This window comes from Python bivittatus, unplaced genomic scaffold (assembly GCF_059951505.1).
Source record: "Python bivittatus isolate LINGU-HERP-01145 unplaced genomic scaffold, Pbiv_v1 ctg000570_np1212, whole genome shotgun sequence".
Classification (NCBI taxonomy): Eukaryota; Metazoa; Chordata; class Lepidosauria; order Squamata; family Pythonidae; genus Python; species Python bivittatus.
In genome coordinates this window covers 4914242-4940676 of record NW_028277097.1, presented here as the reverse complement: position 1 = coordinate 4940676, position 26435 = coordinate 4914242, and the positions used below count along the sequence as shown (strand labels likewise).

At 40.0% G+C, this 26435-nt stretch overlaps 1 protein-coding gene across 2 annotated transcripts in view; it reads right to left on the bottom strand.

Annotated features, from left to right (window-relative positions):
* Nucleotides 1–25763, bottom strand: part of EMB (embigin) — a 33420-nt gene extending 7657 nt beyond the window's left edge. Inside the window, exons 1-7 of one of the 2 annotated variants that reach the window (XM_007435279.4) lie at nt 25607–25763; nt 16243–16323; nt 12848–12925; nt 9692–9887; nt 7804–7892; nt 1029–1168; nt 448–730 (exon numbers count right to left, since the gene is read on the bottom strand). In XM_007435279.4, coding sequence (XP_007435341.1) covers nt 448–730; nt 1029–1168; nt 7804–7892; nt 9692–9887; nt 12848–12925; nt 16243–16323; nt 25607–25685 — 946 coding nt within the window. In that variant the 5' untranslated portion in view covers nt 25686–25763. The remainder of the gene's footprint in view (nt 1–447; nt 731–1028; nt 1169–7803; nt 7893–9691; nt 9888–12847; nt 12926–16242; nt 16324–25606) is intronic. The other variant, XM_007435280.4, reaches the window with a different exon arrangement.
* Between the last annotated feature and the right edge of the window lie 672 nt (nt 25764–26435).

Here is a 26435-nt window from a genome sequence, read left to right as displayed (position 1 = left end):
ATCTCACAAATGACACAAATTATGATGTATTTATTTATTTGTTTGTTTATCAAATTTATATGGCTGCCCATCTCACAAGAAGTGAGTGGCTCAGGAATTCTAGAAGCTGAGGTCCAACACTATGGGAACATATCAGGTGTCTGGTAGAAGCCATAATGATGTTTTGCATGTCATCACATCATGACAAAAATTATACCTCAGCAGATTACGTTATCTGCATAATTTATATGATGACATAATGAACATGCAAGACATTAATACCCCCTCCCTTACGCCCTAAGGACACCCATGACCATCAAGTTGAGGAAAACCATCAGTTTTGGTCTGAAGTTCAAACTTCAGTCATAAGCAGAAGTCTACAATTCACTGGTTTATTGTAAAAAATAAACAAACAAACAAAACAAATAAAAGAATCACATTTCAATATGTTATTCCACCATATCTTACCAGTATTCTCTTCTTTCTTTTTGGAGCACACTTCATAGATAAAGATAAGAGCTACTAAAATAATAACTTCAGCAGCTATTACGAGAAATGGTTTGAGAGGGGTCAGATAGGTGAGGACTTTGAGAGATACTTTTCCTTTGCTTTCACCCAGTAGAAATCCAGCTTTGCACCAGTAAAAACTGCTATCTAATTCAGAGAGATCAAAGATCTTCAGTTTGGTAATGTTAGCATGTGTCTGGATAAGGCTGTACTTCTCTGGCATCAGGGTAGAATTAATAAGAACCTAACAGAGGAAAAAAGAGTGAAGAATCTTTAGCACAAACTCATGCATCATTAGAAATCCCAACATTTAGATTTTTAAATATGCAAATTAAACATCCTAGCAGGAAAATTATGACTGTGAAATAGAAATGTGAAAGGGAAATTTTAAAAAAAAACCTTGGAAATCTATGAACATTTGATTCACAGCCTAATTTGGGCAAGATGGATTAGATCTGGTCTATATTATAAAAGCATAGCTTAAAAAATATATTGAAATAATGGGGGGGGGGATTCCTCCCATAAATGAAACAGAACTTTACCTCTCCACTTCCATTATTTGAATACCAGGTCCAAAAAGTTGGGTTAAAGTGAGTTTTCTCATTGCCAACTTCACAAGTCAAGATCACGGTGTCACCCACATAAGTGATCATATGCTCAGACTTTACATGGATTTGAGGCACTAAGGAAAAACAAGAATGACTGTGACATGATATGGTTCAAAGATGAGGCCCACATGAAGTCTCAAGGAAGGGCTTTCCTCGGATCAAGCCTTTAATAAATTCCCCATCTAAACCCAGTGCCGCCTCCTCTTCCAGCCTTTGACAGTGTTCTGCAGGTCTGTAGGCACATGCAGACACTTCTATTACAGTACAGCAAAGGGCCAAGCAAAGTGATGCCCTTTGTGATGTGAAATGTACATTTGTATTCTACCTAGTACAGTGGTACCTCGGTTCATGAACTTAATTCGTTCCGCAACTCTGGTCGTGACCCGAATTGGTCGTGACCCGAATCAAATTTTCCCATAAGGTTCAATGTAAATACGGTTAATCCGTTCTGAACCATATGGTTTTTTTTTTTAAAACCACAAAAATATGACACAAAATACAGTACAGTACACTATGAAGAGAGAGAACGCTAACCTTGCTTGAGTCATGGAGGACAGGAAGGCGGGTGGGGAGGCAGTTATTGTTTGGAGGGAGAGTCCCCCTCCCTACAGGAAGCCACGACCACGTGTCACAGCAGGGAAAATGGCCGCGGATCCTGTTCGTCACCCGATGCGGAGTTCGCGAACGGAAGCAAAATTTTGCGAACGGTGCTGTTCGTGACCCGAATTGGTCGTGAACAGAAGCGTTCGTGACCCGAGGTACCACTGTATCTTTATTTTTTTAATCTTCATTCTTTTATTCTATTTTCTATATCCTTCTTCTATATCCTCTCTGAATCCAATTCATCTGTCTGTATTCTTTGATTATCAGCTGACCAGAAAAAGAGAAGAAAGGAAAGAAGACGAGAGCTAAAGAATGCAGATTAAACCATCAACTGGCACCATTAAGAATGGAAGCCAACTGAAAGGAAGACCTATCCATCCTGCCTGCATGGCTGTTCCTAATATATGAGGGGTTTTTTTCCTTGTGAAAGGAACTGACACATCAAAACAAGGAAGGAAGGTACAAGGCCAGAACAAAATGTGATTTTTTTTCTCTTTTTTTTGTGAGAGAATCTGACCACAGTAGCTCATCACCCACATGCTGGCTGGGGAATTCTGGGAGTTGAAGTCCACCCATCTTAAAGTTGCTAAGGTTGAGGAACCCTGGGCATATATTACACCTGTTTTATAGGGCCTGTGTTGGCTTCCTATTAGCTTCTGAGTGCAATTTAAAGTGCTGGTATTAAACTATAAAGGCCATTATGGATTGGTGCCAGGTTGTCTTCAGGACCACATCTCCCCACTAGAATTGGCTCAACCATCTTCTCCATTCTGAGGGGCGGAGGGGGAAAAAGCCCAAAAGTGCTGTTTTTCAGTAACAGGGCCAGTCTTTTGCAGTGACCTCCTGTTGGTTCATCTGTCTTTCACATTGTCTGCCTTGTAGAAAAAGCTAAAGTTAGAGCTTTCCCAGAGGGCTTTTTGGGCCTGATGACATATATTCTTTTTGGGGTTTATCTATTTTACTCTTGTGTTTTCTATACTTTACCATATTTTTGTACCTTGTTAAATACCAAGCAATTGGAGTTCATCCAAGATGCATACAAAGTTGATAAATAAATAAATCAGTGCTCGCTCTCTCTCTCTCTCTCTCACATACATACACACACACACAATCTAGCTAACTAGCTAGCTATGAATGATGGAAATCTGGCAGTGGAAAAGCTGAAATTCCAAAGAGCTCTTTGAAATTTCTCAACTCTCTTTCATCTACGGGGTGAGTGGAAAAGATACATTCTCTCTCTCTCTCTCTCTTTGGTAAGTACATTTTGTACATGTGAGTGGATGGGTGTGCTTATAGAATATGTTCTAATAAACTAGTTAGAAAATGATTGAGTTCCTGGTTGTTTGGGATCTACTGTCTATGCTCTGACATGGGATATGCACTGCGCGCACACGCACACAAAGAGCGACAATTGCCTCAATGCTTTGACTGGTGATACTTCAATTTTTCCATGTCTGTTGGTGTCTACTGGCTGCTTTGCTCCAGTGACTGGATTCCAGTGAACAGACTGCCTGGCCTTTTCAATCATTGAGTCAAGGCAGGTCTGCACCATTTTCAACTTTAAAACTTGAATTCTGAGCACAGAATTAGCAATTTTTCCATTATGCTTATGGCCAAAGCGATGATTTCTAATGTTTGCATCTGAGAGACAAATCACTTCTACTTGGACTGGCATGTACTGTATATCATTAGCAACATTTCAGTATCAGCATTACTAGTTAAAACAATTCTTTCCCAGTGAACTAGAATGAATGAACTAGGGAATACGTAATAGAACAGAACAAACTCCAGAGACTTTCACTTGAGAAAATCAAAGGCTCCTAATTCAGCGGGGATAAGCAACTTGGAGCCTCTAGGCCACATTGGGCTTTGGACTAATTTAGTGTAGCCCTAGTCCTATTTTCAATGTGGTTCTATGCAAGGGATTAATTCAGGCTCCTGGCAATAGCTGTTCCTTTCCCTGTAACCTTCTGTTTGGGAGAGGGGCCAAAGGCTATCAGGGAAGGGGAAAAAAAAAGTTGAGACCAGTAGACCAGTGTTTCTCAACCTTAGCAACTTTAAAAGGTTTGGCTGGGGAATTCTGGCTGGGGAATTCTGGGAATTAAAGTCCACACCTCTTAAAGTTGCCAAGGTTGAGAAACACAGATGTAGAGTATCCCTAACAGGACATGACTCTTGACAGAAATAGTGCCTAAGGCTCTTTATGCAATTTCAATTGCCTCCTGAGCTCCTGCAGGCAATTCCAGTAAAGGACAATTAAGTGTATTTTCAATTTGAATTTGATAAAATAGAAGAGGGTAGATTCAAGACTGAAAATCAATCGATGAAAAAAAAAGGCCATAGTTTCTATTTTAGGGACTGCTGTTTTCAGGGATCATGGAAGCAAGTCTTCTCTATCCCTGCCCTCATTCTGTAGAACGGCATGATTTTTAGGTAGGCCTTTAAAACATGGCTATTTCAACAGGAAACCATTTCTACCTCTTTCTCTTTTCTCTGAGTGAATGCACTGCCAAGATATCACCCACTCATCTCCCCCCCCCCCCAACACTGCTGAATCATCTCTCTGATTCAGTACAAGTTAGAACAGAACCAGAGAAACTGCCCCATTGCCCTTGCAACATTCTGTGTGGACATTAGCTCTGGACTTCCCATAAGCTTCTGGCTAGACACTGTGGAAACAAAATCAGAATTTCCCCCTCCCTGTTGTATTTTGGAGATTTTGAAAGGATTTTACTTGGAGACATTAAAAACCCACTAAACACTGAGGTGATTTTTTTTTGTTTTTGGTTTGGTTTTTTGCACCAAAAAAAGCACCCCAAGCAGGCCAAAATAATTAGCAAACGGGCCCTGGCTACACGAAAGTTGTCCACCCTTGTACTAGATCATAAAGTACAATTTTAAGGGTGAAAGGTTGAAACATTTTCAGTGTACATAACTTTATTTTACACACACTTCCAGCTACTGGCAGTAGGCTCAAGGTAGATTTGGTCTTCCAGACTTAACAATTTATATGGAAATAATGTCCCTTGTGACACCCACAGATAGATATGGTACGAAACATTCCTGGAAATTAAATCCCATGGAAATAATTTACTCAAAATTAACTTCTGAGCAAACATGATTGGCTGAAGGATACATAACAATTGAAGATGAGGTTTATCTGAAAGTTCATATATCATTTCCCACTAAGATATGAACTTGCCATTATGCGTAAGAAAAGACTGTGCCTGCAAGGTGTGTCTCATTCCCAGTGAGACAGAGTTCTACTACAGCAACCTGAATATGTTCACTGCTGTGCAGGTAATCAAACTTAACATGAACCAGGCTTTCTGTATAAGCAGCCAATATTGTGGAGACATGGTTTGTGCAATTTTTCTCCTTCAGAAACAACAAGCAAGCAAAAATAAAAAGTAGGGTTTCTGCAAACTAGCTGTTAGAATTCCTGAACAAGAAAAAACCAAAAGTTTGCCAGAGCCAACTATGAAGGACCCATTCAGAGCATTCTGGTTTGAGCAAATTTATTTTGCTCACACCATTACCCAGCTACAAAATATAACAGTGCGAAATATATTGCTTGCGTCTCACTGATAGATTAGAACTGAGCAAATAGCATGAAATAAAATGTATCTGATCATCACCATTTTCCAGTGTGATTAATGTTCAGCTGCAGAGTGTGATATTCCTGACCATGCTTTTTTTTTTTTTATCCTAATGAAATTTTCCTTCTTAGCATGCACTGTTTTATGACTCAGAGTAAGCAATGGAACAAATGTCTGTGGAGTCAGTAGGCATAATTATGTGAGAATGATAGGTACACAATATCCCATTATATTGTTCTTGATTTAGCACTTTTGGAGCAGTTCTGCTGCTGAAGCAACAGTATATAGGTTAGAATATAGACAAGACTATTTTAAAAACCCCTGATGATCAGTGTTGGTCTTTAATCCTTCCATACTCAATCAAATTTTCTACTTCTGAATCTCCATGGGGTCATGAAAAAGCAACTGTCCTGTCAAAGTGATAGAGCCTTTCCCATCAGAATCTTGAAATTGGGTCTGGAGATGAGCAGGTGTTTCTGCAAATGAATAGGGCTTTGTGGGAAAGTACCCAAATCAGAAATTCCCTTGGGGCTCTAATGGCATCAGACTTTCAAGAACTGACCTGACTAAAAGAAGAAACTGAATTCCTTTGGGTGACTGATGCTTGATTAGGGCTTAGATGCACATTTAAACTGTACAGTGTCAAAATTCTAATCCTACAAAATGTTGTTTTGCAAAAAAGACAAGAAGAATTATGTTTACCCCCTACTACCACTCAATGGCATAGCACTGAAAGTGAATGTATTTACAGCCCCAGTGGTGATTCTTCAGAATGTACTTGCTCAGTTTTAAAAATCAGTAGCAAGTGAGTGTATATATAAGGCAGCAAATCATTAATGTTTAATGGATACAGTCCATTAATCTGTATCATCATTCTATATTTAGTCATCTCATTAATTCAGCAAGTTGCATCCCCTGTAAAATACCATCTTACATCAGAAGATATCTTTCCGTTCCAGTAAAAAGGGACAGCAACAGTAAAAACTGCTGGAAATTCCATGCAGATTTGAAGAGAAAAAAGAAGAACAAAAAGAAATGAGACCTAAGGGAACCAGTCTTGACATATTTTAAGTTATGTCTGAAAAGAGATTAGTATTTTTGATGATGTATAGCAAAATTCCTCCTTTATGTTAATGAGAAAAAGATCATATTTTTGAATTTGACTTGCCGTTTGCTTCATGTTAATTGCAAGCAACTTTTTGCTAGACCTTTTTTTTTCATTTTATGTATGTTGGCAGCATTGAGGACTGTGTGGTGGATCCAGTTTTTTCCAATTTTTCTGGATTTTTTAATCGGGATGGTGGCGAGCATAAAACATTAATATGTCCTAGCAGAAAAATATGGGGCCAGTTCTCTGGTTTGCTGCTAAATGGTGTGCTTTGGGAAGAATGGGTTTTTAAGGTGTAAATTTGCTGGTTTTGCTTCTTAAAATCCTTGTATAAGCTTTTGGCCTCCTTCCCTTTGGAATGCCTTGAGGAAAGACACAGAAGGTGTGATAGAAAGTTATGTGTGGAACACCGGACACATTATTTGCACCCTTGGTTTGCTATCAGGGGCCATGGGTTGCTCACCTCTCTCTACTGAATCAGGAACAATTTAGATCCTTAAGATGAAGAACTGTCTTGCTTTGATTAGGTACTAATATGACTTACCAGCCTAGCTTTGCATTTGCCTGGAGTGTTCCCAGTGGTAAGCGCACATTGAACATAATTACTATTGCAGAAACTCTTTTTATGCATGGAATACATCAGCCAGTAAATTCAAGAGCCAATGTAATACAGTTGATAATGTCAGGCTGCTCACATGTATTAGGTGTTCACTTCCATTATAACAATTCTTTTTATATTTGCTTCTATAGCCAGAAGTTAGCAAATGCAAGCTAAATCCAGGTCTTTGTCCCTTGTTTAGTGATACATTTCTTTTTTGGCCTATGCAACGAGTATGCAAGTGATAATTCTTATTTTCCAAGCTACACTGAAATTCTGAATTCCAACTGCAGGACAACAAACATGGTCCTCCAGACTTCACTGGAAGATACCTGCTATCATCCTTCACTTTTTACCCTGCTGGCTAGAGTTATAGGAGTTGGAGTTCAACATCTGCAGGCCACACATTGTCCTTTTCAGATTTACAGTATTGACAGCATGGGGATACAGAGAAAGCACAATGTTTCTGAGGATAGCAACTAAAAAGAGAGTTTCTTCTTCTTAATATTTAGATTTAGAACACTAGTTAAAGGAAATTCAGGATGTGGAAGGTTTATGTCTGTCTTCTTAGGGTTTGATTTCAAGTTACATTTGGATGAACTGTTTCATGACTCCTTGTCACAAACCACATACTGAACATCTAATACAAACCTATGTCCTTCTGAATTTAAAAGAGTAGAAAAGTCCACATATCTATCCACTAACAGCTGACATGCTTAATGTCATTGATAACTAAATATGAACAAAACTAATCCTAAAAATTTAATATGATCCTGTAGAAGCAAAATTCTTGGATCTTACCTTGTAAATGGAATGTAGCATTTATTTCTGGTTTAGTTTGAAAAACACATGTGTAGTTTCCCATCTGGTCTTTGTTTCTGACTTTTATCCTTAAAAATAGTTAAATAATTAACACTTAATAAGCACTATTGAGCTATAAAGTAAAAAGTGAAAATTAAGTATAACAATATGAAAACAGTAATGTTCTGGATTGATAGAAGCTGGCATGCAAGCAGTTTGTTGAAACATAGATGTAGCTTCATCAGTTGAGAGCGGAAACATTTTGTCCAAATGGATCATCACAGTTCAAATACTATAGATGGAACTATTGTGGTTCAATTACCCCAGTCTACTGTCAAAAATGGCATACCTATGATTGAATTATCTTCCTCCCATGGTTGTACCATGGATAGGCAATGTGATAAATCCCCTGATATTTCCCTTGACACTCACCAGGCTCCCTGCGCCAGCTGAGACATTAAATATTACTTTTAACTAAAATATAGCTATACTGACTCATTGCAAAGCAAAGGGCCTGCTTCTAACATCACCTTAATTCTGAGAATGTTTCTCTGTCCTGTCCAGCTATCTAAAAAATATGACAAGATGTTTTGGTATGAAGCATCCTGAAGGATGATATAGAGTAATCACTTCAATTTGCCTTCTTTCTCATGGGTACTTTGGGACCTGCCACTGTTGCAGACAATCAATTTTGTGAGGCCACCTACTCCTGACTCTCAAAATCCTAAATGTGGCTGCCAACCTAGAAAGATTGCCTAACTTCCTGGTTTATGCTATGTTGTGATGTCACAACTGCCATAATTGATTACCGCTAATGGAAAGAGAGATATTCTTACAATATGGCATGATGATGATACCTTCCACTTTATAGGAGAATCATCTCAATATGTTGGCTAATCAACTAAGGAGAAAGCTACAGTATATGGATGCATTAAATTTATAGCACACTTCCCAACTTGCATATTTAATGAAGATTATAAAGATTAAATCATGCTTTAAAAATTTTTTTTAAAAAATCCTAGCCTCCCTGATTTGTGCAACAGAGGCTGACCTATTTTACGTTATCACCCCAGAATTAAAAAATATAAGGGATGGAAAGGACCTCAATCATAATCTAATCCAGTCTCATGCCCACTGTCTAAGGCAGCCTGTTCCATTGTTGAAAGGCTCCTACTGTTTGGAAAACGTTCCTGTTCTCCATCCAAAATCTGCTTTCTTGTAATTTAACCTCACTGCTTCTTGGCCTGTCTTCTAGTAAAATTCTGTTCCACTGTCTCCATGACAGCCCTTCATATACTTGAAGGGCACTACTGCATCACTCCACAAACTTCTCTTCTTTAGGATAAATAGACCCAGCACCTCCAACCATTCTTTCTAAGTTTTTCCTTCCAGACCCTTTATCATGTTGATTCCTCTTCTCTGGATATATTGTAGTTGGTCAGTGTCCTGCCTCAGTGCAGTGCATAGAAAGAAACTAGAGGTCTATATCCTACAGCAGTGTTTCTGAACCTTGGCAACTTTAAGATGTGTGGACTACAACTCCCAGAATTCCCCAGCCACCTTGGCTGGGGAATTCTGGGAGTTGTAGTCCACACATCTTAAAGTTGCCAAGGTTCAGAAATAGTGTTCTATAGTCTCAAGCTGCTTGCAGCCCTTAAAATGCTTGGGTGCAGTACTAAGAGACCTCTAAAACTTGTTATCAAGTTATAAATTTTAATGTGGCAAAAAGATAAAATTATTAAATCCAGCACTGAACAATCCTGCCTCATTTTCTACATGACAGTCTTTCAGCCGTTTCAAGTGCCCCGCCTAGTGTGACCCTCAGCTACTAAAAGATTGCTCCTCTCTGCTTTAAACAATGCCAGCACATCACACAAAAGCCACTCACGTATTTCGAGTGCACCATTTGGTTTGAGTTTCATTCCTCCTGATGGTCTCCGTTTTGATAGTTACATTTCCTGACTTCCAAATGGTCTCCATTTTTTCCATGTTTGTGGCGTTGCTGATAACCAAACTACACATCAGTTCAAGTTCAGCTGGACTCTCTAATGTGATACTTTTTGTTTCAGAGACTTTGGGGAATCCTATTATGGGAAATAATGAAGAGATAACACTTCCCTGATTAAAAGAAAAGAATGTTAAAAAGTGAATGCATTACTCAAACAACTTTTTGTGCAGCCATTCGCTTCAAAACAATTCGCACATTCAGATTAATTTGGCAATTAGAAGCTTTAGACTTCTAAGGTATTACAGTCCCACACACCACAGTTATGCCAAACCTTTGTTTCAGATACTCTAGAAACAGATGAATTTTAAACACAGCTCCTGGCAAGTAAGCCTGTGACAGCAGAGTATTCTAGATGTTTAAACCAAACATTTCATTCATAAAACAATTGCTTTGGCTGTCTGATAATCTCTTGGTCTCTTGGATGTCCAACTAGATATGCTATTATGCTACCTGTTAGCCTGCGCCTAATAGTGGGCATAGACTAAAATGTCATCAGAATACCAGCATTTCTTCTTACACATGTCATTCACAATCTACTTTGAACGTGGAAGCCTGCTGCAATTCAAGGAGAACCTGTTCCAGATAAATTCTTCTCTCCTGATACCAAACTTAAGGAAACACCAAAGATTCCATATCAGTGAGTCTGGTTTTCCACAATAAATGACAACTGAAAAAATCTTAATTGTTCATTGATTAATTTTTAAAGATTTGTTTACTTTCTAGAATTCAGATCACGTAACTGATCTGAACTAATCTCGTAACTGTTACTTTAGTTTGGGAAGACTGCTTTCTATCCGATGAGGCTCTTGCTCTATCCAGTTTTGTTTACTGTGACTGGGAAAAGTTTTGATTAGTGCGACTGGCAAACTTTTCCAGATCTACTTGGAAACAGGGAAGATTGGACCTTTTTGCCAACTACATGTTCTACCATGGAATTACCCTCTCACCACAGATGTCTGATGGTACAAAGACATTGTTTTACATTGTTCCAGAAGGATATGCTAAGAGAAATAAAATAACTAAATTCCTTTACCTTTTCTATGATATTGATTTTTGAGCAAGCCCTATTATTTTTTTCTGTTGAGTTTTAAATTTTAAGCAAGAAATCTTGTTTGTTTGCTTGTTTGTTTGATTTCTATAGCCACCCATCTCAACAAGTGGCAATCAATCACCAGCAATCATCACCCAGATAAGCAAAGGTTACCACCAGGCATGCAATCAAGCAGCAAACAGATGCTAATCAAAGAACTACCAGAGGAGCAAAACAAAAGCCCCACCCCCACCAGCACTGGCAAGGCAGCCCAGAGTATATAAATAGAGAGCAAACCCCATCCCATTTTAGCACTGAAGATGTTACCTAGCCGGATAATGATTGCAAGAAAACAACCAAGCTCAGAGAACCCCAAAGATTCCACAGTTTAACCCTGAGCTACACATATTCACCTCTATTGGTACACGGGATAATGAAAAGCAAGGCTTTAACAACAGAGCAAAAGATGGTAGCTGCCTCTATCTGAACAGTAGAACTGAATCAATTTGATCTAGTTCCATCAACACCCCATTGCCTTCTCCAACCTGCCATCTTTCAGAAATGTTAGACTACAACTGCGATAAACCTCCGCCGGCACAGATAGATGCCATGCTAAATAAAAATGATGGCTTCAAACTTGGCAACTTTACTGTTATTGGGAAACCCAGATTCAAATCCTCATTCAGCCACAAAGTTCAATGGCTGGCCATCAGCTGTCTCATATCTTAGCCTACCTCTCAGGTTGCCTACGAAAATCAAAAGGAAACGAGGATAGCATAAATGTCAAACACAGGCATCCAGTGAATCGTGCAGTAGCTTTCACCCCTTGAGACATGGCAAGGGTTCAGATAATGTACTAGAATGAGCGGGACACTGGTTCGGTCTTTCTCTCCTGCAATGCACCCTGCATAGAACTATTAATGTGCACTCCTGGGAATCTGCAAGGGGGGTAAATGATGTGCATACCATGATGTCACTACTCAAATTACATCACAAATTGCATAATCTGCATAATTTTTGTGAGGGGGCTATGACATGCATGACGTTATGGCTTCTACCAGATGTCTACATGTTCATCAACATTCACTGTTTTGCTCTTTCCCACCTTCCATCACTGAACAGAAAATGAGGAGGACCTGTGGGAGAGGGAATTCTCTCACAACATGAATTGACAGGTCATATATTGGTGGGATATGACAAAATAGTGCTAGAAAATGAGCGCAGTGAGTCATGAGTCGTCAGAAGTGGGATGCTGAGAAGAACAAAAAGGTTTTTAGGGGACAATCCTGTGAAGATGTTAGGAAAGGTTAAATTCTGATAATGGAGTAAAAGGAGGCAGAGTTAGTGGATACACCATATAAAGGAAAGGAGGAGACAGAAAAGGAGAATTTGAAAATGCTGAGGAAAGGGATTCAGAGTCATTGTAAGATTGCACTGATGTGGTGGCTAGGTGGGACCTATCAGTAAAACCAACTACAAGGCAGTAGCAGTCAATACAGCTCTGCACTGCAAAAGGTCCACTGGGACACAGTATCTAGAGCCTTGAAGGATTAAACTAGAGCAGTGTTTCCCAACCTTGGCACTTTAAGCTGTGTGGCTCTAGCGGCTATCTGGATTTTGCAGCCCAGATCTGGTGGCTCCAATGTGAAGCAAAAGGATTACCTCAAACGTGTTGGCAGACACACTGCACAGCTTCTGTTTGCATGCAAAATTTAGTCTTACAACCATAAAATGAAATCTTGCATGCCTATTTGACAACCTCTTGTGTAAAACAGCAAGCAACAACATACAGAATGAAATGTTTACCCTTACATTAGAATCAGCCTTTTTTTACTCATCAATTTCCGCGCAGGCTTTCAGCTAGTTAAACAAATTGAATCAAACACTTTCATTAAATTACTTTCAATCAACCTTGAACTTTACTGCTGATTCAAAATTATAATAATAATTAGCATAAATCTCTCATCAGTCAATGTTCAAGTGAAGATTAAAAAAAAAAAACATACCATGTATGATAATGGTATCATTCAGGATAGGCATCTTCTCAGCTTGACCAAAACTTTCCATAGTAGAGGAGGGACCTGCTTAAAAAAAGAGAGAGAGACTAGATTTATTTCAACGGGACATCATTGAAAACATGTTATAACTGAAAGCTGCTGAGAGATCAAGGAGAATAAAGATGGATGTACCACCGCCATCCTGGCTCAGGTTATCAACACGCACAACCAAGGCTGTCTCAGTACTAAATCCTCGCCTGAAACCCAATTGATGTGCAGGAGGTGCAGTGTGGGTTGGGGAGAGTGCATGAGGATGCTGCATAGGTTGGAAAGGGTGTGCAAGAGTGCCACACAGGTTGGAGAGGGGATGCAAGGGAATGAGGGGGTGCACAAGATGTGCAGTGCGGGTCAGGGAGGGTGTGGCCTGGGTTGGGGAGGGTGCGTGAGGGTGGAAGGGGATGTGCGAGAGGCATGGCACAGGTCAGGGAGGATGTGCAAGGGTGTGGGGTGGGTCGCGGAGGGTGTGTGAGGGTGCATGAGTGGCTGGTGCAGGGCAAGTACAGAGGAGCTGGGGGAAGGTGCACAGCTGGGGGAGACTTACCCCAGCAACGTGCAACCTTCCCTGCCAGCTTCCCATTGACTTTCTGGGGAAGCCAGCAGGGAAGGCTGCAAATGGTGATCACATGATCATGGAGCGCTGCAACCAGTCATAAGTACAAACCGGTTGCCAAGCACCCAGATCACGAACACGTGACTACAGGGGTGTTGGGACAGCTGGAATTCCAAGGACCAGTCATAACCACCATCTGTTTAGTGCCGTTGTAACTTCAAATGGTCACTGAACGAATGGTCATAGATTGAGGACTACCTGTATTGCATTGAACATGGATTCTTAAAAAAAAAGAGAATTTAATTCTTCCCCTTCACTGCAATCACCCCACCACAATTCCTTAACGTAGTGCTATTTCTTCACTTGGAAAGAGCAGATTTATTGGCATCTATTCTAGGTGTGGCAGGAATAGGGAATGGCCATGAAGGACAGGAGGAAGAGCCACTACCAGGGCAGCAGTCAGACAAGCGCAGCTTGAGCCCATTTCAATAAATAAACGTTTCCGACAGGCCCCTCCCTAGTTCATTCTATGACAAAATGAGGGGGCAGGGGAAGTGCATTCAGACTTGCAAGATTCTGCTACCATAGCTGTTACAATAAAATTACATACCTACATGACACTGATTTCTTCGTTGGGTCTACCTTGTTGGGCTGACACTGGAAATGCCATCTACAGGGACCTCACTGTCAAGTCTTCTTGGTGATGGGCTTCCTCATTTGGAACAGCCTGCCCCGAGTCATTCAAACTATGCCATCCTTACTAAATTTTTGAAGGACTATAAAAATGTGGCTCTTCAACAGTATTTGGGAATGAATGAATGTATATCATGTTACCCCTCCAGTGGAAGTGCATCAGCTGGTTATGATTACTTGTTGTTAACTGCTCTACTTGTTTGCTGTATTTATATTGCTCTATATGGATTGTTGTAAGCCCTTCAGAATCTCCAGGAATGCAATAGTATATAAATCAGAGCAAGCTTCTTCCACTTGGGTCTATACTATTGAAAACAGGAAGCATCCTTATTTAGGAATAATAACAGCACTAGTTCTTAAAAACTTTTAATAAGCCTTCTGGTCCTGCAGGAGTTGGGCCCCTTTTAGTAACACATTTTACATATTATTTGGATAGCTGTTCCAAATTCTCCTCCCTTCCTGTAGGTGAGATAAAATTATTGGGAGCAAATGTTGTACTTTATTTTAGAAAAGGTAACTTTTTGTTGGACCACTTGGCCAATGGTTCACATGGGAAGAGAAGCCCAGCTGAGCTGAAGGAGTTCAAAAGAACCCTACTGGGTCAGAAGGAAGCCTATCTTTAAGACCAACATCCTGTTTCTCCCAGTGGCCCATCAGATGCTTCCAGGAAACCTTTAAGCAGTGTCTGAAGATAAGGCATCTGCCAACTGACAGGAAATCTGTTCAGGAAACCATTCAGAGAAATAAATACTGTATCTGAACTTCCCCTTAAAGTACCCAGGACCACATTATAAAATAAGCACCACTGAAGCATTAAGCATTTTTGAATCTACTTCAGTGAAATCACGTCCATATGTTCAAATTCTGTCTATCATTCTATAATAACCTCCTTGGTGGTTTGCAACCTCTTTTGCAACTTAATCATGAAGTGGTAAAGGAGTTTATGCAATGGTTCTGTTTGTCAATGAACAATCACATCTTTACTTCAATTATATTCCAAAGGAAGGTGACACAAGGAAATTCCTTCCATGTAGCCTTTTCAAATTTGAGAAAAGGAACAGCCAGAGAAGCTACAAGTGATGGAGAGATAATGTAGTAGAAAACAAAAAGTAACAAAAGTACCACAACCCAGGAGCAGCAACATCTATGTCACTATGCAGCACCACCCAGAGAAATTCTCAAAAATTCCAAGGAGCTTCCCTTGTAGGGGAAGAGGTTGGAGGACAGATTTTGTAATTTAAACTAAATGTGGACTGGCCAGAACTTTAAGGAAAATAAGTTTTCCAAAGGATACACATCCTCTGAAGCCCCAGCACAGACTCCTTCACAATACTCTGAAACCTAGAAACTTTCTTTGTTTGTTTATTAAATCTATATGCCGCCCATCTCCCCCAACGGGTGACTCTGGGTGGCTTGTAAATCCACCTTGAAACTTGTAAATCCATTTATCATGTCCACTCAGCATTGATTGGTATCTGTCTTCCATCAACAATTATTTTGGGCATGATGACAGAAACAAGGAGAGGCAAAGTTGGGGGTCCTGCTTCACATCACTGAGGGTGTGTTGTGGCCTAGAAACATCCAAATCAGTAATTATCCAGCTAATACTTCTGGTTTTTCTCCACTAAGGTGGGAGACAATCACAGTAGTAATATGCCTGTCCATCAATCTAAATCCTGTATAAATTGCAGCCTTCAGAATTTTGCTACGTGAATTACCAGAGGCTAATTCCCATGGTGCTTATTTCTAACAACAAAGCTATTTCATACAGCTGCCTGGATTGAAAAATGCAGGCCCATCCATAAATGACAAACAGCATGCTTTAGCTGCTAGAGTGATAACATTTTTAGATCAGTATCATACATCAACTTTAAAGTGTTTGTTTCTGAAAGAGTACTGAGAGTCGAACTTCCCAAGGATGAAGATCATGTTGACAGGAGTGGGGCTGGAACCCAGCCACAGTCAGTCATGATAAGGGGTGAAGTTCAGTCACACTGGGAAAGTCACAGGTTCTCTGACCCTATTTTACAATTGTCACTACAGCTTGAAATAACCCATGAGTGAAAACTGAAAAGTTCAGGAAGAAAGTTATGGGTTTTACCTGAACTGGAGTATTCCCAAGTTGTGTGGCTAGAAATTCCTGGAGTTTTCTGGCTGGTATTTTCTGATGGAGTAGAAGTATCTATTTTTATGTAAAAATAAAATCTATAATTAGTTACAACAATACAGAATATGTACTTCTTTTAACAGATGTATGATTTATGGCAAAGAATAGGTAAGAACAACATGGTGGTAACTTTAAGCTATTCCTTTTATCAATTTCTTGCAATGTTCTATTGATATTTGGTTGGTTGGTTAATTACTCTAGGATTTCAGAATAGTAGATACAGTTGAAACAAAATAAGTAATTGTGTTTAAAAATTTTCTATATTTTGTGTTAAAAAAATTTCTATATTTTAATTTAAAGTGGTATTAAAATTTAATACCAGAGCGTTCCTGGCAATGTTAGGTACACTATGGATCCATCATTCAAGCCTCCAATTTCTAATATCACCCCTTTGAGGTTGGCCAGATCAGAAACAGACAGTGCAAGGATTCCAGGAAGGCAACTTTATTGTTGTAGGCCATAATCATAGAATCGCGAAAGACTGTGAGAGGTATCCTCTGCCCCATCTTATACTAAACACAATCAAGGTGGGGTTATTTTGTTTTGTTCTGTTTTCTCCCACTACTGAGTTGTCATTTTTCTTCCCTTAACAGCTCATCCTTCATCAAGGTTACCTCAGCGTTCCTTTACATGCAGGAAGACAACACTTACCTAAAGGGCTTCCAGCCTATCTTCTTATTGAGCATGTAGAGTTAAAGGAAAACAAGCTCCATTCTTGGTGACTACATGGTCACATCTATACTGTTTTCTTGGCAACATTACAGAAGCATTTTTTCATTGTGTTCTACTGTGGGGTTGGGTTTTTTTTTATTTTTGGCTTTTTTGTTTTATTTTGTTTTTCTTACGAGAAACTTCTATTAAGGGGTGAAGGCAGAATAGCTTTGCAGTGCTATCTGGCTACACGGGGAGCTGTCCTTGGGAAAAAAATCATTCAGAGGAGGAAAAGATGTAGTGCTAGACTGGAAGAAATGGGCTTCTTTTGGAATTGGAAGAAAAGCTCAGTGACAAAATCCAATGTATTCTACCTTACTGAATGTATCCCAGCTTACTCCAGTTGGAAGAGTTGTAGTTGCAGAATGACAACTAGCAGCATCCCTAGGAAGGCCAATGGTGAAGGATGCTTGGACAAAGAACAGTACTTCCATAATCACTGATTGAATCTCTCCACCCAACTTTACAGAGCCTAACCAAGACAGCTATTTGGCCATCTGTATTGTTTGACATTTTTACCATCATGAAAAGGAATGAATTTTGAAAGTCTTCCACTATTCCTTCTATGAGTTACTTTTTTTTTTTTGACAGTTATGTTCCAGGGGCCTTAAAATCTATTTGTAAAGGTGAAAAGTGAATAATTAATAGTTATGACTCACAGTATGGAAAATGGAGTGGTGGTGCGATGACTGGCTAGGTGGGTGGGAATGTACATATTTTTCTCTTGTTAATCAAGACTATGATAAAAGTGCTGTTTTGGGAAACTTCTACATTTCCAGAAAGTGGCACAAATATGTCAAGAGTTATTGACATAGATTTCCCTATATTTAACCTTGTTATATAACCCAGTACATAGGACATACATTGGAAAAGTCTTGAACCTTTCCTCTTCTTACACTTTGTTCTGAACTGTTTCTTGCAAAGTGTTGGAAGATTTTAAGAGGGGATCTTTAATATTCTTCCCAACTGTTTTGCACGGCTTCTGCCTTCTGAGCAGCAGTGAACAAATGATCTGTGAGACATTGTGATCCTTTTGCAAGAAAGCAATCTGCATGCTAACAAGACTGAAATACTGATTGTGCCTTGTAGAGTCATAGAGTAGAGGAAATAATTCACTTCTGTTGTCTGGAGCCTCTTCATCATGTAATGCCAGAGTCCCTGTTTCTCTCTTCTTTGCCTTGCTGCTTGCAAATAACATTTTGTGCTGACACCAGACAGATGACCTCATTTCAGTTAGGCCCCAAAGTGGAAGGAAGACAGAGTGTCTCATCAGAATCCATTATGCCTTTGTCAATAACTGACTAGGAAATTAAATCAAGCTGATGCTCTCCACTGGACAGAATCATGGCTTGTTTCTAAGGCAAACTGGTGGCCTGGTCTCCACAGATCAGTTTAAGTTTGTTTTGAAGCCTCCAGCATGCTCAGATGTTCTCATTCAGAAGAAAATAACATGCAAAATCAGAACAGTTGGGCAAGCTCTACTATTAGGCAGACTGGAGCAGCTTTAGCATGGAGATAGGTGTGAGTTGAGGGTTACAGGCTGATCTGTTTGTTGTCCTCAAAGGTGGTGCAATGGGAAAAACAGTATTTCATTCTTTGCTTTAACCAACAAAATGTCTTGGACTGTAGTAGATAGTTTGGAATGTTAACTATTAGGCTCTGCCTCCTGGTATGTTGGATTCTATGATTTAGAATATTTTTAGAATGTTTTAACCTCGTTTTGATTTTTTAAAAAGTATATATAAAAACATTTAATCCATCCACAGCCCGTAATGGAAGTGGGTGGTGCATACAGACACATAGCCTCCATAACTGTTGGAATATGCTAGCTCTAACCTGATATGCCAATATTCATGTGCCATAATGCATCAATATATATATTTAACAGTAAGTCTGCTTCTGAAGAATGTGTTGCATTCATTTCAAATGAATTACTGGTCCCTAAGGTCATTTTATATGAAAGCATGTACAATAAATAGCCTGTGGAATTCATTGCCACAAGATGTGGTGATGGCCACTGACTGTTGGATAGCTTTAACAGGATAAATTCATGAAGGAGAGGTCTACCAAGATGTGTAATACTTGAAACACAATGTTACCTCTGGTTGGGGACAGCATGCCTCCAAATACCAGCTACAGGGGATCAATAGCAGGAAAGAAATATGTCATTATTTCCTTCTGAACACCCCAAAGGCATTGTTTTGGCTACCTGCTGGACAATTGGTGTTAGCTTGATCCTTCAGAGCAATTTTAACATGTGTATGTAGCAGTAACAGAGACTGGCTAGAAGAAGAAACTTGAAATCATGGCCCATGATGTTTTCAAACATTTTTAAAAACCAGAAGAAAGCAACAAATCAATGGGGAACTGGATAAAAAGTGCAAATTTCAAAAATAAAAATGTAGACAGCCCACAAAAAATGTGAAAGTATGACTTGCTACTATGAATGTGGTAAAAAATGGTCAGAGGTGGGAATTCTCATCATGTCACAAAGGGCAGGTGAGTTTCATACTTTGCAAGATAGGTTACAGGAGGGTAAGTAACCATGGCTACTATTCATGGTGGCTCTAGATAATTTTCAATATACAAAGTAACATGGTTCTACATAGTCCGCCTCCTTATTGTGAGAGAGTAATATTTCATCTTATCCTGCTTGTGGGGTTTTCAGTGGCCTCTGGTTGATGGATGGGGGGAAATAATGCTGGACTAGAGAGGCCCCTGGTATGATTCAACATGCTTTTTTCTAATGTTCTTATACATGCCACACTTGTGCATAACTCTTCAGACAATCATTCTGGATATCCTTCCCTCTGTCCTGAACCAGCATCTTTAACTTGCAAGTACAACTGAAATGTAACAACTGAGACAAATGCATGTATAAATAGAGGAGTCCAAGGGCATTTTAAAATACTTTATACACAACTTTCTTTAAGAACTCTAGGAAGTACTAAAATGCGTAAGAAGCCTTCAAGATGGATCGAAAAGGAAATATAAACTAACAAATGATGAGCAAATCAGTGAACTTGACTTTCAGTTTTATTTATATTTCTTTCTGTTCTGTTAATAGTTGTTATGTTGGCGGTAGGTAGGTAGGTAGGTAGGTAGGTAGGTAGGTAGGTAGATAGATAGATAGATAGATAGATAGATAGATAGATAGATAGATAGATAGATAGATACATAGATAGATACATAGATAGATAGATAGATAGATAGATAGATAGATAGATAGATAGATAGATAGATAGATAGATAGATAGATAGATAGCTTTCTAGTTGACTCTTGACAGCTGCCTTGACAGCCTTGACTCTTGACAGCTGCCTGGACTAGACTCTGAAGTTTTCTTGGCGAGATTTCGAAAGTGGTTTGCCACTGCCTCTTTCCTAGGGCTGAGACAGAGTGACTGGCCCAAGGTCACCCAGCTGGCTTCATGCTTAAGGTGGGACTAGAACTCATGGTCTCTCAGTTTCTAGACTGGTGCCTTTACCACTACACCAAACTGGATCTCAGTGATATATACTAGAGACATAATATTAAAAGGCCATCCAGTGGTTAGCAATGTGGTTTGTAATGATCAGAGTTAGAAGGGGCCATTTAGGCCAATCTTCCTGTACAAGCAGGAATCCATTTAAAGCATCTTAAAGATTTAAAATTTAAAGATTTAAAGCATTTTAAAGATGCAAAGAAATCACCCAAATGGACAAGTCCTGCAATGGATTTATCACTGAATTTATTTGGGATAGGGTAAAAGAGAAAAGAAAGAGGGGGAAAAATGTTCTAGCATTTCAGTGGTGCACTGGTAGACCGATGAAGGGGAAAAAATGGGTAGCTCAGGGAAAGAAATACATATATGGCTGGTTTTGAACTGGAAGGGCAAACATAGGAATACTACAGCAAGGGAACCCTGCTTCTGGAGCAATAGCTGCAGCAGCGATCAGCTGAGCCAAATCTGGAAAAATGCAAGCAAGAATATCTGTATGTATCTTTCTATCTATCATCTTCATTCTTCAGATAAGTATATATCTACAGATTTATGCAAGAGAAAAAAAACAGCAAAACCCAGCCCCAAACCTTTGGCAAATACATCCTTCATTCCTAATATCTACACTTATACAAGTAAAGTGGGTAGGGTCCCCTTCTCATACAATGGAAAGGTAAGGTCTTAACCAATAAAGATGTATGCATTAAAAGTTCTGGAATTTTGCCTACACCCCGTTAATTAAACACTATGGAGTAAATTCTTTTCTTCTCCTGTAATGGGTTTAAAGTTAAGGAATCATTCACACTGGAGGGATTATAACATCTTAAATCCAAATACTTGACCAATTCATAAAGTGCAACCTTAGCCTATCACAAAACCCTTGCAAAGCAAAGTGGGTAGTTTTCCTAAGATTATTTTAGCCTTTCCTAAAGCTGCTGAAATTAATGTGTCATTAGAAGAACTTGGTATCTAAACGTAGGATCTTATTACATCTGCAGCTCTTACTTAAAAAAAAACTTTCTTCCTCTCCCCCTTCTTCCCCTTCCAAAAACAAACCCAAAAAACTAAAGATGACTGAAAGAAAACTTGGTTTCGTTTAGCATAATACTTCTTAGTTTAATTTTGGTTTGTTCAATTAAAACTAAGCCTCCGAACACCAGAGAATGTTGCTATATTCCTGTCCAGCTTCTCAGAGGCATTTAGTTGGCCTCTATTTGGGGAGGGGGGAGGGATCACAATCCTGGATTAGACCTGCTTTGAACATCCAATCATAGTTGCCTGGGATATTTTAATCTGGATTCCTGCACAAGCCAGAAGGTGGAACTTTATGGCTTCAGTGCTTCAGGGTAAATCACAAGCAGGATCTGAAGCAGTAAGATCCCACTCCAGTCCTACTTTTCAACAACTACTATTAGAAATAATATATTCTGAACCCAGTGTTTTCTTAGAGCTATAGCAAGTAGAAAGGTATCTGCAAACCTGAATTTTAAACCCATATTGTGTGCCAACTGTAAAGTCCTGGTCTACGTGTGGGATCTTGTGAAACCATCTTCACGCAAGAGAGAAGTTGTGTGTTATTCACGTACATACATTCATGTTTCAGTAGCTGAAATTCTCTAGGTTGCTGATTACGCCAATTATCATAACTCTTTAAGGAAGAAACTGCAACAACAGTCTTGTAAACATTGAACACCAGGGTATGAAGGGGAAGTGAAAAATGCACTGGAGTAAACAGAGCAATCCATGCTGCAGAAGTTTGTTGCATAACCCTAAAGCAGGGGCCATCACCTCCTTCTGGGCAAATGAATTTCATTAAAAAAAAAATACAAAGATATATTTCATCCTTTGTTCCCAGAATAATTCTTGGACAATCCCAAATTAGGTATCAAAGAAGAAAATCTTCTATTTACCCAAGTCTGGTTTTATAAACTTCTATCAAATGTTCCCCATGGATATTTTTCCATAACTCAATTGCACCATAGCATTTTCTTATAGTTAATTAACATATTCCCAAACTAAAGTGTTCCTGGATTTGATAATTGATCAGCAAATTCTAAATTAAGTTGCTGCCTATGGAGATAATTCAGTCAAAATTACATATCTTTAACTGGCATTGATCCTGAGGAGATTAAGCATTGTTTTTATTCTGAAGCATGCCTTTAACCATATGTATCTTGTAATTAATAGATATTGGCAATGTAAACTTGAGATGATCAAGAATTCTATCAATGCTAAACATTCTTGTTTAAAAAGTATAACTGTTAGATAGAATTACTTGTCTATTTTTTTCCACCAGAACCTTTGTCACATCCAATTCCGCAGTGGTAGGGATGGAGCTAGACAAACAATGTAGTAGCTTCACTACCACTACATAATTGGATGTGGTCTATGTCCAACTGAAATCAAGAGAAGCACATAGTATATATCTATTCAAAAATAACTCCTAAAGAACCCCACAGTACTTATTTCCAAGTAAGTGTGGTTTTGTTGTTGTTGTTTTATGCCTTTGAGTCATTGTTGACTCTTGGCAACTGCCTGGACAAGTCCCTGCAGTTTTCTTGGCGAGGTTTTTCAGAAGTGGTTTGCCATTGCCTGCTTCCCAGGGGTGAGAGAGAGTGACTGGCCCAAGGTCACTCAGCTGGCTTTGTGCCTAAGGCAGGACTAGAATTCACAGTCTCCCAGTTTTTATCTGGAAACTCCCAGGCTTTGGGGAAGGTTGAGTTATATGATTATAACTCCAGATAACTTAGCCGGAATTTTATGTGTGTTTTAATCGCTTAAATCTGTTTATTTCCTTGGAAATTATTTTGCAGGGATTGAGTGGAAATATGATAATCAAATATACTGTAAAAACTGAGATCATGAGAACAGTTGTTTTCTAATAATTGTGTATACAGTAACTTTAAAGAATTTTAATGAATTGTTCCCTGAAAGAGGGTTTGTTTGTTTTTCCTTTTTAATCACTTCACCTAAAGTCTGGTGAAACATTATCTCAATTCACTTTTAGATGGAAACGATGATGACACTTTCTTAGAGGTTTGCTGTGATACAAACAGGAAAAGCAAAATGCCAGACATTGTGTAAGTAAGGGTGTGCTTATTATGAAGCAATGTTCAAAGGACGGCAGCCTTTGAAAGAAAAGTTGTCTTGCACCAAGAAAAAGAATCCTAATAGATATATAATCAAATGAGCTTCCTTTTGTGGGCAACCAACCTTGTGGATATTGGAGTGTAGAGAAATGTATAGAAGATGCTAAGCCACAATCAAACAAATCACTTTATGATAATCCCATGTATGAACCCAATCATTGCAATCTCTAACCCAAAGCTCATGGCCTTATGGGATTTTAAGTCTAGCCACTTATTGGGATAATCAATAAATCATGTTTAAGCAGGCCCAAATTTAGCACAATGTGAAAACCAGGTCATTGTGCTTTTGTGGTGGTGATGGTGGTTATATCACAGCAGCTGAACGGAAACAAAGCAACCTATCTATTTGTAGCTGGTACACTGGAAGAGAGGAAGTTAAATTCTTAACAACACTTATTATGGAGCCTTCTTCATAGATTGGAAGGGGTGAAAAGGTTCTCAAGAATTCTAATTCCTGTCCTGAGATTAAAGCCCATTCCAGCCTTTGTCCTGTAAAAGGGGAATCAAGTTTAACTTTTGGGAACACTGTGGGCAATCCTTGTAGCTTTTAAAGTAATAATATGGAAATGGCTTGCTATTACCTTTAATTTCCCAGCTTAAACTACAACCCTGGGATTTTCTGGTCTTCTATCATTCAAGTACTAAGGTTTGCTTGCTTCTTTTGAGATCAGCCAATGTTAGCTAGGCGTTGCCACCTGAACTGTGTCTTTGTCCATAGTATCCTCCATACTGTCACAAAATTACTGGGTGGGGAGAGATCTTAAATATTACCTTGCTTCTGGCCCAGTGCCAAAATATGAAATCTTGGTGCTTACCCTATATAAGAAGAAAATTCTTTCTAACTTTCCATCATGCCTTCCCCACCACTTTCAAGCATTCTATCACCATCTACGTCTTTCAAACCACTTCATCTCTTAATTTTCTCATTGCTGGGTTAAATGTGCACAACCAATCAATTATACTTCTGAGGCTCTGGTTCCCCATCCAGGAGCGAGGGTGTGAGTCTCTCCTACACTTTTGCCTGATAATGTCTGGTAAAAGGAATGCATGATGAGATCATGACCAGCCATTCCCTGTCTTTAACAAGCACCAACCAGTGCAGTAGCCAATACTGACTTTAGTCAAATAGCAAAAGTGAGGAACCCTGCAAACCAGCAGGCTTGCGGGACACAAACTTTTGTAGACTAGAGATAAACTGGAACTCATTTCACCTGTGCATTTAGTGTTCTCTTCAAGAGGATCATATACTATGGGATAAAATGGCCAACGAAGTTCAAAACAAGAAGGAAAAAGGGGGGAAAAAGAAAACAAAATGAAGAATGAGCTGGGGAAGAGGTGCAGATATTAACTAAGAAGTTGCCAGTGATTATCTCAGCACTGCTAAGTTAATCCCACAGGAAATGGTGCCTGGAGGGCACCATCTTCTATTTTCAGCAACTGTTACCCATCCCCAGGTACTCCATCATTCACTGGCATCCCCCCCCCCCCCCCGCACTCGTCCCTCATTCTAGTCAACTAATAAATAATTTGGAGGCAGTGAGGTTTGGGGACTATGGTGATCTCTTACATACTGATATCTGAAAGAAAAAGAATCCAAGAAGGGTCTTCGCGATCTGAAAGCTCATAACCACAATCTATTTCCCGGGGTTGGCCGCGAGGAGGGCAGGGGGGGTCGGGTCCCACTGCCGCAAAGCAGGCAGGTTGGATGCACTAATACCCAACCGCAAAGGCGGAACATCGGTTCTGCTCGGCGCCTTTTTCCCGATTAAGGAGCCTTCCTCGCACGGGGCGAGCACTTTCTTTTTTCTCTTGCGGGGAGCAGATTCTACGAAGGTGACTTAGCAGTCCCCTTGGAAGGCGACCCAAGGATGACTCCGCCCGGGTCGCTGCCCAGCACCCCCACCGCCCTCCGAGAAATGGAAAGAGCGGAGCCACGAGCGGGCGAAGGAGACGCGGTACCTGGCATGTCAGCCTCCGAGGAGCCCCAGAGGGCCAGGAGCAGGACCAGCTGTAGGACGACCGCGTCGGAGACCCTCATGGTGCAAGCAGCCTCTGAGCGAGCTGTGCGCGGAGTTTGGGCTCCGCAGCGCCCCTGGCGGCTCTTCTCGGCAGCGGCTCTCGGGCTTCCGCGCTCCCGTTGCCTTGGCGCGGCTCTAATCACTGCCGCTTGACGTCAAGAGGGGCCGGCAGCGAATGGGTCGCCTGCAGCGGCGAGAGAGAATCGCCGGCCCGTCGGGCGCTCGCCTCGGTCCCGGGACGGGGCCCTTCCGCGGGCCCTTCCCCAACTGGCGCTCTCCAGAGTGCGGGGGCTAAATGAGGCCATCAGTGGTCGCCCGCATGCCTGGTCCAAGGCGGGCATCTCCCATCATCAGAGAGCGGAGGATGGAAAGTCGAAGTCGCCAGAACTGGGGAAGCTGGACTCATAACCCGAATAGGAGACCTGGTGCGTGACTGCAAGGAAGACGACACCCTCCCCCACTTTATTTATTTATTTTGTTTGTTCAATTTATGTAGCCAACCCTCTCCCAAACACAACTCTGGGCGGTGTAAGTTAAAAAAAATGTTAAGTTAAAAACACAAAAAAACAAGACTGTACCAAAAATAACCAAAGGCATAAGAACAACCAAAAAATCCAACAACAACATTAAAAACAATAGAAACTATGAAAAGCATAAAAGCATAATCAGGAGAGCACAGTCCATTTCCCATTTATCCACAGCCAATCTGCAGGTTTCACGCCACTTTAACCACAATGGTCACATCCCTGGATCTGTTTTTATTTATTTCT